This window comes from Dipodomys merriami, unplaced genomic scaffold, assembly GCF_024711535.1.
Source record: "Dipodomys merriami isolate MVZ:Mamm:240054 unplaced genomic scaffold, mDipMer1.0.p SCAF_78, whole genome shotgun sequence".
In the NCBI taxonomy this organism is placed as follows: Eukaryota; Metazoa; Chordata; class Mammalia; order Rodentia; family Heteromyidae; genus Dipodomys; species Dipodomys merriami.
The window spans coordinates 2,424,661-2,439,949 of record NW_027206379.1 but is presented as its reverse complement, the minus strand read 5'-3'; the positions used below and the strand labels follow the sequence as shown (position 1 = coordinate 2,439,949).

The 15,289-nt window shown below is 54.3% G+C and overlaps 1 protein-coding gene across 1 annotated transcript in view; it reads right to left on the bottom strand.

Moving 5' to 3' along the window:
- Lrp5 (LDL receptor related protein 5) overlaps nucleotides 1–15,289 on the bottom strand; it is a 93,935-nt gene that overhangs the window by 30,203 nt on the left and 48,443 nt on the right. The window contains 3 exon segments of the mRNA XM_070009740.1: nucleotides 810–1,026; nucleotides 7,508–7,679; nucleotides 8,676–9,072. Of these exon segments, the coding sequence (XP_069865841.1) occupies nucleotides 810–1,026; nucleotides 7,508–7,679; nucleotides 8,676–9,072 (786 nt within the window).

Below are 15,289 nucleotides of genomic sequence, written 5' to 3'. Positions count from 1 at the left end.
CCTCGAAGCTATCCCTGAGCTTTTTTTTTTTTTTGCTCAGAGCTAGTGTTCTACCACTTGAGCCACAGTTCCACTTCTGTCTTTTGTTGAATAGTTTACTGGAGATAAAAGTCTCACGGATTTTCCCGCCTGGGCTGGCTTTGAACTGCGATCTTCAGATCTCAGCCTCCTAAGTAACTAGGCACAGTATGTTTTTATGTGTTTTATAATGGCAACAGAAAGCATGAGCTGCCTGTGAGATCCGCCACCGTTCCCACGCCAGGTCTCTGCTCAACCATGGCGCTGGCGGGCACATCCTGCCTGCCTGCTCCCTCAGGTCTACGCTCCAGCACTTCCTCTCGTTTCAAATCCACTCACATCACAGCTCCAGCCACCCACCTGGTGGCAGAGCTAAGCTGGGCCCTCTCACCAGCTACACGTTCAGCAGGCAGAGGTTTCCTGAGGCCTAGGGTGGGCAGACCCAGCAAGTCCCAAGCTCGGCTGCGTAGCCTTGCCTCCTTCTCTTTGGTATCTGTGAGGCAATTGCTGTGATTAGCAAACAGGCTCCTTGAACACCCCAGCCCTGAAGCCTGGGGCACTTGGCAAACTTAGCCACAACAATCAGCAACGTTCCTGGTCTGGACTCACTATCGAGGGCATGTCTCCAGGCAAGATGCCACCTGTCCCTTGCTGGATCCTGTCCCCATTCAGGTCCTGCACTTCCCCAGAGTGGGGCACCTCCGCTGGATTCCCACATCCAGGCTGGACCTATTGTTCCTTCCTGGGCCAGTCAGGCTGGCAGAGCCAGGGCTCAGGGTCCCCCAACTCACCAAAGACCTTGGCCACGTTCACTGCTTTGAGCCCCATGAGGTCAGGCAGCTGGTCGATGATGACATCCCGGCTGGCCTTGACCTTGTGCACCCGCTCAATGCTGCGCCGCTGCCAGTCCGTCCAGTAGATGAAGTCTCCCAGCAGCGTGAACCCGAAAATGTGCGGGAGCTTGTCCTCCAGCAGGGTCTGCCTTTTCGTGCCGTCCACATTGATCACCTGTGGGATGGCAGGGACACAGGTCTGGATGGGTGGGGCCGTGCCAGTGAGCACCAACCCTGAACCTGCCCCCAAGAGGCACATTCCACCCCAGGAGCTTCCGCTTCTTCTACACCTTGCCAGGTACTGAGACATGCTAAGTGCAATTGTTTCTGGAGTGATGGACAAATGGGGCGTGCGTGCGTGCGTGCGTGCGTGTGTGTGTGTGTGTGTGTGTGTGTGTTGGTACTGGTGCTTAAACTCAGGATCTAGACACTGTCCTTGAGCTTTTTTGCTCCAGGTTGGTATTCTGCCTCTTGAGCCACACCTCCACTTCCAGCTTTTTGCTGGTTAATTAGGAGATAAGAATCTCATGGACTTTCCTGCCCTGGCTGGCTTTTTTTTTTTTTTTTTTTTTTTCCGGTCGGTCGTGGGGCCTGACTCTGGGCCTGGGCGCTGTCCCTCAGCTCTTCAGCTCAAGGCCAGTGCCCTACCACTTGAGCCACAGCACCACTTCAGATTTTTCCGCTTACGTGGTGCTGAGGAATCAAACCCAGAACCTCATGCATACAAGGCAAGCACTCTACCATTGAGCCACCTTCCCAGCCCCTCTGGCTGGCTTTGAGCCATGAATCACACCCAACACAAGATGCTTGGAAGTGTTGGGCAATCACAGTTTCTGTGCAAGTTTGTTCTGCGTCCCCCTGAGCTAATCACTTGCTCACTCAGGGCCAGAGGCATTCCGCAGAGCTCAGGCCTGCAGATCTGAGCTGCCTTCATCCCGGTGCAGTGTGCCACCAGCCACCTGGATGCGCCACCCTTCTCTGCAAGAGTCAGTGTGGATTGGAAGCAACCTCCACAAAGCTCCAGAGGTCACAGCTAAACAGCAAATGCCTTCTCCAGCTGAAACAGAGACGCCGGGGCCAAGGTGGGACTGGAACAACCCCCAGCCAGGAAGAAGCATCATCCCAGTGCCGGGCAATGGAAGCCTTCCGAGGCAGGCCCTCACTCCCAGCTTATCAGAAAAGCTACAAATGCTGTTTTGCAGGCGGCAAAAATACAAGCAGAACCGTCGTGGTCTGAGCAGAAAACACCACGGGATGGCAAGAAACAAAACTGCTGTCCCCTGGGAAGAGCAAACAACCTGGCAATCAGGGCTCCCACCCAGTTCTGCCCATGTGTTGGTATTCTGTATCATAGGCCTCAGCTTCCCCATCATAACAGGATTGTACTAGGCAGTAGCGAGATCACCCAGGCAATGGCACTAAACAAAGGACCCTGGCTCCAATCTACAGTCATTAAATCAGAGTGAGAGGCTCATTAAGGCCACTCCCTGGGGCAGCTGGAGCAGACCAGGTGCAATCTGTGGCCTCCCCTGAGGCTGCACCGATGCCTTAGGCTGAGCTCTCTCCCCAGGCCAGCAGCTCAGGTGAGCAGTAGAAGCGGAGATGCGCAGCCTCAGTCCACACGGTCCAGTGTTCTTGTTTGTGTTTTGCCCACACAAGAAAACAAAACAATGCTGCTGAGCACCACAGCTGACACCTGTAATCCTAACTACAAGGGACACAGAAATCAACAGGATCATAGTCAGGGATCAACTTGGCAAAAAAAAAAAAAAAAAGTTTCAAAGACTCCATCTTGAATTATAAAAGTTGGGTGCAATGGCTCCTGTCATCCCAGGAAGATGGGAAGCATACATAAGATTGCATTCTAGGCTGACTCAAGCATATGTATAAGACCTTATTGGAAAAATAATGAAAGCCAAAAGGGCTGAGGGCTTGGCTCAAGTAGACAAACACCTGCCTACCCTAGTACACTCTCTTTCTCTCTCTTTCACACACACACAGCAATGCAAGTCTGTGCAGAACACCTTTGTGTGGCTGGTCCATCATGAAACCACACGGGACAGGAGGTAGAGCGTGGTGTGGGTTAGAGTCTGGTGAAGGAGCTCTCCCTGGGATTCTGGCCCCAGAAGTACAGCGAGACTAATACAGCCAGGACAGGCACCACCTGGCACAGCCTGGGGACCCTGCACCCGCTCTCTGCAGGCCAACTAGGGCAGGAGAAGGGCCAAAGGGGCAGCATGTGAACAAAAGGAAGAAAATGATCCCACACCCAAGAAAACGGACAGCTCAGTCTCAACCTACCTACAGATTGAACAGTACAAAGCTCATTGGCAAACCCTGAATTTTGAATTCTTCATCATTTCCATAGATCATGAAATATTCTGGTTTTCCGCCCAAACTGAGCTAGGTACAGTGTTCATGCTGTTGATCCCAATTATCTGGTAGGGAGTGACCAGAAGGATTGAGAGTCCAAGCGAATCCAGGCAAAAAGTTGATGAGACCCCATCTCAACCAATAGGACAAGAATGGGCAATATCTGGTCCACAGGACATATAAAGGCCTGTGAAATAATTTAGTACATGACAGGACAGATTGACATGTACAACATGTATGTTTCTCATACCCCTCCCTCCCTTCCTTTCTTCTCCTCCCATCCTTCCTTCACTCCCTCCCTTCCTTCCTTTTATGGTGCTGTTATTGGAGCTTGAACTCTAGGCCTGGGTACTGTCTCTTAGTTTCTTTTTATCCTAAAGACTGACTCTCTACCACTTGAGCCACACCTTCACTTCTGGCTTTTTTGCTGGTTAACTAGAGATAAGAGTCTCGGGGCTGGGAAGGTGGCTCAGTGGTAGAGCGCTTGCCTTGCATGCCTGAGGCCCTGGGTTCGATTCCTCAGCACCATATAAGCGAAAAGAAAAAAGCCAGAAGTGGCGCTGTGGCTCAAGTGGTAGAGCACTAGCCTTGAGCTGAAGAGCTGAGGGACAGCGCCCAGGCCCAGAGTTCAGGCCCCACAACTGGACCAAAAAAAAAAAAAAAAAAGAGTCTCACAGATTTTCCTAAGTTGGCTTCAAACCACAATCCTCAGATCTTAGCCTCCTGTGTAGCTAGGATGACTAGCCTGAGTCACCAAGGTCCACTCTCATCTATTTTTTGGTGGCTGCCATCTGCCTGTTATATCCCCCCAGTCATGGGGCCTGAACTCTGAGTCTTCAGCTCTTCAGTTCAAGGCTAGCATTCTACCACTTGAGTCACAGCAACACTTCTGGCTTTTTCTGCTGATGTGGTGCGGAGGAATCGAACCCAGGGCCCCATGCATACGAGGCAAGCGCTCTACCACTGGGTCACCTTCCCAGGCCCTGATGTTATAAATATTGAAATGGCCCTTGGTCATTCCCCACCCCTACTCTAGGGTGTTCACTGACCTGGTCACTTTTGTAAATGTAGTTGCATACGGCTGACATAAACACAGCAGGTCCAGAGCTCACAGCCAGGCCAGCTGTGAGCCTGCCCAGGGGGCAGGGAGGTGGACACACACAGGAGGCTGTCCCCAGGTAAGCTGACTGTGGCAGAGGGTACCTGAGGGGCTCTAGGCTTGACAGGGGGTTCAGGAGGCAGCCCAGAGGCAAAGACAGCATAACACTGGAGTTTCTAACCCAGTAGACTGGGAAAGCAAACAGTCGAGGCAACTGGGGAAAGCAAAAGAGGAGATGGGCAGAATGCCAGGACCCCAGCCCTCACCACTGAGGTCCCCAGCTACAGCTCCAACCCGCTCGGGCCGACCTGGTTGGGCCCCACCCAGCAACAGGGAGGAAGCTCAGGACTGCTTCCCACGGAGAGGCAGTGGGGGTGGCTTGGGCCCGCTCTGGGAGCCACCCTTAACTCCCCGCTGTCCCTGCTCAGGCTGGCTTCCAACCCGATTTCCAAGGACTGCTGTCACAGGCAAGGCTGGCAGGAGACCCCATGTGGATACCCCCTCGGGGTCAATCTGATCTGCCTGTGCCCTAACACTGTCTAAATACACCCACTTCACCAGCTCGCCAGCTCTCCCAGACCTGTGTTCTCCCAGGCCATCAAGGGAACAATGCAGCTGCGGGTGACGTTCTTCCCAGGGCAGCGAATTCCAGCATGCAGGGCTGTATTCCGGGGGCTGTGCTCTGTCCAGAGCCAGGCCACACACCGCCAAACCACGCTGGATTCAATCCTTCCTCCCTAAGTTGGTGGCTCAGGATTCTTGGCCACTGGCACGGCCAGCACATGGCTGCCTTCCAACAAAACCTCTTGGAAATGTCACCAAGTCACAGGAAGTGCCACAGCAATGTAAGGGTTGGGTTTAGCTCAGTGGTGGAGCACTGAGTTAACATGTGAAGGACCTGGGCTCCACCCTCTCATAATAATATATCTGGAAGTCTTCCTTTCACCCATGAAGATGCACTCTCCCTGTGCTAGAATTCTGTCTCCTTCCACAACCTGGGCCTCCAGAGGTGGGCTTTGGGGTCTGTGTTCCCATACTCCAGAAAAGCAATGTAAAGGGGGAGAGCTCTCTTCGGCACCTGCTTTCAGAGAATTCAGCCCATAGGCCCCCGGCCCTTGGATAGAACATCATGGCAGCAGGTGGGAGCATGTAGAGGAGGCTGTTCATCTCATGGCAGACAGGAAGTAGGGAAAGAGGAAGTGAACACATGTGACTTTCAAAGTTACACCCCCAGTGACATACTTCCTCCAACTAGGCCTGCTTGCTAAATTTCCCAGCATCTCCTTAACTTGCCCTACCAAATGAGGACCAAGTATTCAACACGTGAGCATGTGTGAGACAGTTCATATCCCAGCCCTAGCATTCTGACCCAGGCCTCCAAAGAGGCTCATAGTTCCAAGATGGTACAAAAGTCTACATCCAGAGTCTCTACCGAGACTCTAGGCAAAACCCATAGCTGTGAGTCCCTGTAAAAGCAAAAAGTAAATGAATACTTCCAAGACACAGAATAAACATTTCCATTCTAAAAGAAAGGACCACAGGAGGATAGCAAGAAAGGATCAGAAAGAAACAGAACTGAAACTGAGCCCAGCAAACCTTAAGTCCTATAGCTCTATACCTCTGGGGGCACGTCCTGCCACAATGGGCTCTCCCACGGTGTGGACAGCCCCTCCCCTAGGGCTATGATCTGCAGCCACATACCCTCTCACTGGGCCAGCACCACTGGCTGCCTACAGCTTTCCTTGGTGGCAGAGTTCCATGTTTTTGGCATCTGTGACTTCTGGGGATCTGCACTACAGCTCGGTCTTCCCTCTCACGCCTCCACACATGGCCCTCTCAGGGACTCTGACATGCCAGGGTCAGGCCAGGGCCTGACCTCCCAGGCCTTCCTCTGAAATCTGGGTGGTCCAATTTCCAACAGAGCCCTCACTTCCTCTTGAAGCCTTAGGAGCACAGATTTACTCTGCATTTCCACCAGCACTCTTGTCTTCTGAGGTGCCCAATAAGCTCTGCTTGCAGGGCACAAAGGGCTCTCTCTTCTCTAGTCTGCTTCTCCAAACTCTCCCAATCTAGTTCCCAAGGTCTAAAAGCCACATGGTTAGATCCAGTCACCATGATGACCTCACTTCTCTGGTACCCATTTTCTGTAGTAGGTAGCTCACATTGCTATCAAAAGCAATGTAAAGCATGAAAGATTCAATTTGCTCAAGTTTCTGAGGGATCAGCCCACAGTTGCTTGGCCCCATGTACTTGGGAAGAGGTGTCAGGCAGACATGAGAAGGAGCAAGAAATGGCTCTTTCCCCATCACAGAGGCTCCCTCATAAAACCCAGATGGCCATGCCCTGGCCCTGCAATTAAGGTAATAAGCCACCTCAAGGTGGTGCCTTCACCTTGAGCGCTCCTGATGAGTTCCCTTCACCCACAGTGCCAAGGCTCTTTTTGCTGAGAAGCAGTGTGAAATCCCATGGCCTGTCTGTGTTGTTGCCTCACTCCTGTCTGCCCACCTCCCCATCCCCCCACCCCCCCACCTGGGCTCCTGAGAGGGCAAGCCTGGCTGGGCATAAATTAGAGACCCTATTTGAAAAACAACTAAAGCTGGGCTGGGAAGGTGGCTCAGTGGTAGAGCGCTTGCCTTGCATGCATGAGGCTCTGGGTTCGATTCCTCAGCACCACATAAGCAAAAAGAAAAAAGCTAGAAGTGGTGCTGTGGCTCAAGTGGTAGAGCGCTAGCCTTGAGCTGAAGAGCTGAGGGACAGTGTTCAGGCACCACAACCGGACCCCCCCCAAAAAAAGAAAGAAAAACAACTAAAGCAAAAAGGGTTGGGGATATGACTCAAGTAGTAAAGCACCTGCCTGTCAAGAGCAAGACCCTGAGTTCAAATCCCAGTACCAGCAAATAAAAAATTTACATTAAAATTTTAAGACTTCCATTTGGCCAAGCATCAGAACACAGGCATTCATCAGTACTCACATACATGTGATGAGCCACGGTGCCCAGACACGTGGCTCTGCAGGGAAGTCAGGGTTTAAGGGCAGCAATACAGCACCTGGCCACATGGTATGCAGCTGCACCAAGGGGTTTCTCGAGCCCACCTGCTCCCTTAGTCCGTGGCCCTGCCCTCTGTCCTGGGCCCTTGCGCTCTGTCCCATGCCCCTGTCCTCTGTCCCGTGTGTACAACTTACCTCAATTTTGTCAGTCTTGGCATCACCCCAATACAGCTTGCCCTCCTGCAGATCCAGGGCCAGGCCATTGGGCCACCCGAGGGAGGTGTTCACTAGGACATGCCGCTCCCGCCCATCCAAGTTGGCACACTCGATTTTGGGGTTTTCCCCCCAGTCTGTCCAGTACATGAGGCTGGAAAAGAAGCAAATGCATATGGCAGCATCCATCAGAGTGCTCGCTAAGTGCTGGCAGCCTGGCTAGGGCTCCACAGGAGGGAGGCCAGGCACAGACAGTCATAACCCACTCCGGCCCACGAAAAGGAGACACACTTGGTGCCCCTGGGTCCTCAGCAGCCACTGCCTCTGTCCTTCAGCTCAGGGCATCTCAGGACACAGCCGACATGACATCAAGTGTACCCCAGCCCCAACCCTAGAGCACCACACGCCCCCACCTCAGGTGGAGTCAGGAGCCCCAGGAAGGCACTGCACAACCCTCCGAGTTGCTGGGGTCTCGCAGGCCCCACGCTGACCCATAAGCTCATCGCTTGCACAGAGACTTAAAAGGGAAAATTGGAACGAGGACTCTGGGTCTGGGGAGGGAGCTTTTGCTCAAGCAGTAGAACCATCCTGCTTAGACAGCATGAAGCTCGGAGCTCAAACTTCATACCAACAACAACAAAAAAGAAAGGAATGAGGACAAATGAAAGCCCAACAGTCTCCAGGCTCCCCCACGCATCAGACAACAGCCTGCCCCCGTGCTTCCCAAAATCTGGTCCACGCACTAGCAGCCTCCGCAGCGCCCAGGAGGCCCCGCCCCACAAGGGAGGAGCCCCGGCCCATCATTTCCTTGTTCTGGGGAGGCCCCGCCCACCAGCCTCAGAGGGGAGAGGCCTCACCCATTGGCTAGGAACAGAGGCCACGCCCACTGGCTAGGAAGGGGAGAAGCCTTGCCCATGGGCTAGGAACTCTGAAACCCTGCCCCATTGGCTAGGCACACTGGGGAGGTCCCACCCACAGGGTCGCCCCACCCACCAGGTCCTGGCGCAGGCCTCCCTCGGCACCGGTCCCCTCCAGGCCTCTGGTGCCGTGTGCACCCCTTGTGCGCCCCCACGGCCGTTGCCCACCGCTGGCCCCAGGGGTGCCGCGTGCGCCCCCACACACACAGCCGTTGCCCACAGCCCCGCCTTACCCCATCACAGGGTGCAGCACGATGGCTCGGGGCTCGTCCAGGTCCTCGGACACCAGAATCTTGCGGGAGGTGCCGTTGAGGCGCGTGACCTCGATGCGGTCGGTGCCCGTGTCGGTCCAGTAGAGGTTGCGGGCCACCCAGTCCACGGCGATGCCGTCGGGGTCGTTGATCTCCGTGTTGACCAGCGTCTGCGCGCCCGAGCCGTCCAGGTAGGCCCTGCGGATGGCCCGCACCTCGTCGTCTGTCCAGTACACGTAGCCCTCTAGAGGGTCGTAGTCGATGGCGATGGCGTGCCGGATGTCGTCCACCTGCAGCACGATGTCGGTGAAGTCCGGCGTGTCCAGAGAGATCCTCCGCAGGTCCGTCCGCCGGGCCAGCAGCAGCACCTCCTCGGCCCCTGCGGAGACACGGGCGGGGCTCGGGGGTCTGCGGTCACCCAGGTCTTCCTATGGTCACCAGTTCATCCTCACAGGAGCCCTGCTGTGGTTGGCACTATTGTTTCCTTACTTTATAGAGAACAAGCCAAGTAACCAGATGAAAGCCATACAGCCCGGCCCTCCGGCTTGCACCAGCAGGTGCCTCCGTCAGCTCTCCTGAAAGCCCTTCTCCAGACCTCAGCCCTCAGCCTCCAGCCCTGCTCTCGAAGCCCCCAGCTGGCCCCAACCATGGCTGTTTCTTCTCACTTGCCTGATGGAATGGCCACTTCGTACATGAAGCTCTTCTCCCTGCAGCTTGGGACCCCATGTCTGCTCTACGGGCAGGTGTTCATCTTGCTCTGGGGTTGAGCTCCCAGGCAGGGCTGGGGACGTCCATCAAGTGAGTTACCCTCCCCCACGCCCTGACCTTTCCCAGAGCCCAAGGAGCAGGGCCCAGAGGCCTGAAGGTCTTCAGACACTAGGGCTCCCCCAATGCCAACACTGAATCAAAGGTCACTTCACCCCCGACTACCAAGGCAGAGACTAGAAACATCTCCAGGGCTGCACATGTTCTGACCTCAGCCCAGCCTAAACCCGAGGGTTCAGGCTTTGGCTAGCAACTAGCAGGGCTCCACTGCACACACCTGGGCCTTAAGAACAGGCCCTCGGAATGTGACGCTTAACCCTAGCGACCCAAACCTGGTTTCTGAACAGAGGCTACAGGTGAGGGACAGGCAAGGCACCTTCACACACTTTGAACATGTGCTAGGACACGCTTCCCCGGACTCCACGGGGCCTCAGGGCCGAGTCTGGGGGGCTGAGATGCTTCCCGGTGGAGCCCTTCACAATGCGGGCAAGCGAATGGTGTTGAGAGTTACGCCCAAGTAGCAAACAAGGGGACCGCGTGCCTCCCCCAACCAGGACGCACCTGCAGCCGGGCTAGGCATGAGCTGGTGCAGAGGGAAGCCGGGCCATGCTGGTCTCAAGCAAGTCCCTCCTTTCCTGAAAGCGGCATGTGTCCCTCACCCCGGAGGTCCAGGGGATCCCCTGGCCATCAATGTTCCCAGCACCTGTGGCTGGCCTCACTCTCCCGCACAGATAAGAGATGTGAAAGCGAGTCCTCCCGGGGTCGGTGGAGCGATGGGGTCTGCGGCCTCTACACAGGGGTGACTGGTCCTGGGGACACGAGGCCCAAGTTGAAAATCACACCTTAAAGAGCCATCTCTGGGACCCAGGGCCCAGAGAACAGAAGGCAGGGCTCGTATAGACATGTCTCAGGCCCACGCCTGCCCGTGGGACTTATCACAACTTCCAGTGGAAGATGCCCATGGAACCCGAGGCCAGTCCCTATCAACCCTGACACAGATGCTTCCCAAGGCAGCTGGGGCCAGACACGCCCCCTTCATGCATTTATTCCAGTTCTTCCTGGTTCCAAGGACCTAGAGAACCAAAAATATCAGGGCCAGAATCACTTCTGGTATACTGGAGTCACTTGTCAGCAGTCACAAAGCAGCTTGGGGACCAGACATAAAGGGACCGGAGCCTCCGGCATAGCCTGGCCCAGGGGCCAACTGCTCTGTCTTGTGGTGCCTGGCCAAAGTGAGGGCGTGGAACAGTGGGTGGACTCTGCTAGTCCACCTGCTTCCTCCACAAGGAACCCAACAAAGATCCCTGCGCTCAGGCCCCTTCCTGGTGCCAGCTCCTAACCCCAGCTCATAATGTGAGTTGGCCACTAGAGGGTGCACACACCACAGCAACAGGGCCCAGACTGAAGACTTGTTGGGTAAACTGAGGCAGCGGGTAGGGAAAGTAAAGCAACAGCAGCCTTCCATGGTGCCCAACTGCAGCAGGGATCTCTGTGACCCCAATTATACCCCAGAGAAGGGTTCGCACAAGTTCTGATTTTATGTGTTGCCCTGGACAAGTTTCTCCTCTGGCTCTTCTCCCAAAAAAGCTGGTGAACTCTGATCTGTCCTTCAAGATCAGGTCACAGGTTGCCTCCTGCTCTTCTGGGAAGTTGGTTCTGCTTCCCTGGCAGGCCCCAGTGCCCAGACTGAACCTGTGCCCCTGCCCCAGGCACTGGCCCGCAGGCTCACAGGACCCTGGCATTCTTCCTTTCGAGCCCCAAGCTGGCACCAAACCGGCTGGACTCAAGCCGCACTGGATCCCAGGAGTCCTAGGGAGAACTTGGGACAGATCACCTCCCGCTCCATCGTGGACCCTGGGCGGGACCTGGCTTTCTCTGGGCCTGTTTCCCCATCAATGGTAAGGAATCAGTCACCCACACTGGATGGAACCTGGTTCCTGTCTAGTCCTGACATCTAGCTGCTTCCTCAGCCACCTCTGGAAACCAAGGCACAGCCAGGTGGGCCTCTGTCCCAGGACCACCAGGACTGAGCACTACAGCCCAGCTCTCTGCCAACCAGCAGACCGAGCCCGGCACATATGCGACCATCAGACCCCGTCTCTCTCAGAACGACTCAGAATGAAGTCTGGAGGGCCACAGCAGGCTGGCAGCTGTGGCTAGACCAGACCTACAGATGTCCACTGATGGGCTGCAAGACCCTTGAAGTTTCTGAGTCAAAAGTAAGAGACCAGGACCTAGCTTGGCAGGCCTAGCCTGCTTGCCTGCCGTCTGAGCTGAGCCCAGCATGGAGGGGGCTCTGTCCAGGGCCAGGCCAGCAGAGAACAGCTATGGGGACGGGCCACCAGCCAGTGTCCACACAAAAGTATCCAATGGAAGCTTGCCTAGTCTGGTGCCATGTCGCGTCCAGAAAGGTCTGTGTAAGCAAGGTGCGCCCAGCATCCCTGGCTGGGAGGACGGGCAGGGCGGACCCAGGGCCTGGTGGGCTTGTTAAACACTGGGGAGCCCTTTGGAGACAAAGTTTGGTTAAGTGGGTTTCTCTAGAGTTATTCCACCAAACAGCCTGTCCCAGCTCCAGTGGCATTGCCAAAGAAAATGAAAGCCCCCCCCCCAATTCCTCTGCACCCCAAACTCAGCGATGAGCCCTGGAGCCAGGCTCCTAACCTCTCCCCTCCCTCCCAGAAGGCATCCAACACAAAAGCCGTCCTGCAGGCTGGTCTGGTGTCATGGACACATCTTGCCCAGCACTCTCCATCATGACCAAGCTGTCCCCCCCCCCCGCTCACAGGCACAGCAGCACATGGCGGGCTGTCATGTCACTCCAACAGGCTGAGGGACTTTATTTTGGTTCCAGTACTGGGGCTTGAACTCAAGGCCTCCTGATCTTGCTTAGTTTTTTTGGCTCTACCATTTGAGCCATGCCTCCACTTCCAGCTCTTGCAGGATCATTGGAGACAAGTTAGATTTGTCTAGCCAGGCTAGACACCAGCTACAATCCTGGGGTTAGAAGCATGAGCCTGCAACCCAGCAGCCAAGGAGATGCCAACAACAGAAATGCATTCCCTCTTAGGTCTAGAACCCACATAAGTGAAGGATACAGGTATGGCAGGAACAAGCTCCCTCTAAAGGTTCTAGGGAAACGTATCCTTCCTGCCTCCTGCAGCTCCCTATAATTCTGGAAATACTTGGTGTCTTTGGCTTGTGACCACAATCACTCTGATCTCAGTCTCTGGTGCTACACGGCCCTTCCCCTGCTGTGGCGTGGCTCAGTTTCACCTGTTACCTCCACAAAGACTAATTCCAAGCCAGGTCACAAAAACAGGGACAGGACCAGGAATTCTCTGAGGGGCACAATCCTGTGTGGAAGCCCAGGAAGCAGAGCACTGGAAGAAAGCTTACAGAGAACCAAAGCAGGCAGAAGGGGTAGCTGGACAGTAACACAATGGTCAGCAATGGCCAGGGCCACTCTGCAGCTGCACTGGGCAGAATGGGGTCATGAGTGACCGCCACTGATGTGAGCTGTCCTACAGGTCCCCAACTTCATATAAGACACTTCCCCCGTCCTCCCCCCACCCCCGGCCCTGCGTGCATGACACCACGCCCCTTCACGTCTATCCCGCTTCCAGAGTGGCCTTGTGCCTGCTGACCACTCCAGAGATAGACCGACAGACAACCTCAGACAAAGTCCCACAAGGAAACATGCTCGGAGGTCCCCAGTAGCCTCTAGTCTTTTAATGAAGTCCACAAATAGTTTCCATAAATAGCCAGACAAACCAGACATGGTAGCTTATGCCTGAAATTCTAGCCACTTGAGAAACTAAGCAGAAACATAAGAGTTAGAGACTGGCCTGGGCAAAAGGTTTAGGAGTCCCTATCACAACCAATAAAAAAGCTGCGTCTGGCCGTCCATGCCCGTCACGCCAGCCGAGCTGTGGCATGTGGTGTAAAATGGGTCACGGCCCACGCCAGCTCAGGCAAAAAGGCAAGACCCTATCTCAAAAATAACCAAAACAAAGGTGAACAGCTGCAGCAGAGGTATGCACCAGATACTGTCGAAAACGAGCTATACAACTTGTGTGTGGAGGTGGGGGAACAGGGAACACAGAGCAAGGGGAGGGGTGACACTGTCCAAAAAGAAATGTACTCATTAGCTGACTTCCGTTACTGCAACCCTTCTGTACATCACCTTTATAATAAATTTTTTAAAGTAACAAGCATGTAGTACTGGGTTCAAACCCCAATATTGAAAAAAATGGCTAGAGAACAGGTATTTTTGGCACATGAGGCTTTCCTCTGTCTCAGTCTTGTGGCCAGGCGGGAAGCGGTCACAGACAACAGGCGAACAGGTGGTATGACCCCTAGACACAGACATGTTCTTTCTGTCTTCTGGCTCGTGCAAGAAAGGAAGCACCATTCTATGCTCTCAGGCTGTAGAAAAACAGGTGGCCAAGGCTGCGCAGGGCTAACCATGTACAAGCATGTCAGACTGAAACAATGGGAGCCAACTACAGGGAGCTCCCTGCACTTGCCCCTGATCCTTCTGTAAACCTAAAAAGTGAAGCCAACCAAAAACCATCCCAGGGCTGGGAAGGTGGCTCAGTAGTAGAGCGCTTGCCTTGCATGCTCAAGGCCCTGGGTTCGATTCCTCAGCACCACATAAGAAAAAAGAAAAAAGCCGGAAGTGGCGCTGTGGCTCAAGTGGTAGAGCGCTAGCCTTGAGCTGAAGAGCTGAGGGACAGCGCCCAGGCCCAGAGTTCAGGCCCCACGACCGGACCCCAAAAAACAAAAAAACCATCCCAAACCCAACAGCAAGAGGAAAAGACCACAAATTGACCAAGGAAAAAAAATGCAGCCATTCCATTCTATGGTGTTCCATAGAACACCAGTGCTCAGGAAACTGAGGCAGAAGGACCAACCAACCCACACTGGGCATCACAAGAAATCCTGTCTTAGAAAAACACAACCAACAAGCATAAAAAGGCTAAAGGCATGGCTCAAAGTGGTAGAGCACTTTCCCAACAAGTGCAGGGTTCTGAGTTCAAATCCCAACACCTCCCCATCAAAAAGACAATGGAAACTAAATACAGAATATTATATCTTAGTAATATGCAAATAAAGCAAGCAGCCTCTTGTCACCTGATAAAATGGCTTATTTCATCCTCTGTGGGGAGGCAAGGCTTCTAGCAGGATGGGAGCCTGGAACATCATCCTGGACAAGATTTTGGGACCCCGTCCCCCATTACCTCCCCTCAGAGAAAGCCAAGGAAAGAGGCTGGACATGGGCCCAGATCCACCTACAGCCACCACACCTAGTCACAACAGCAGCAAAACAAAGCCAAAGGAAAGACAAGGGGCAAGGCCAGGTGCCAGAGGAATCCTAGCTACTCAGGAGGCTGAGCAGTTGAAAGAACATGTTTCAAGGCTAGCCCAGGAAGAAAAGTCCATGAGACTCCCATCTCTAAGTAACCAGAAAAACCAAAAAGCAAAATCAGGCTGAAACTCATAGCTCAAGTGATAGAGTACCTGTGATAGAGCTTGGGGCTCCTGAGTTCAAGATCTGGTCACGGAGCACACAGGCACACGCGCACACGCGTGTGTGCGCACACACATGTTACAGGTTGTTGCAGAGACCCAGATCACCAGGAAGCAGACAGGAGTCAGCGGCGCAGAGAATGTTCTGAACAAAAAATGGAGAAGGCAAATGCGAACACCACAGGAAATGCTGAATGTGCGCCTAGAAAGGCGACTGAGGAGCCGGGCGCTGGTGGCTCACGCCTGTAATCCTAGCTACTCAGGAGGCTGAGATCTGAGGATCGCGGTTCAAAGCCAGCCCG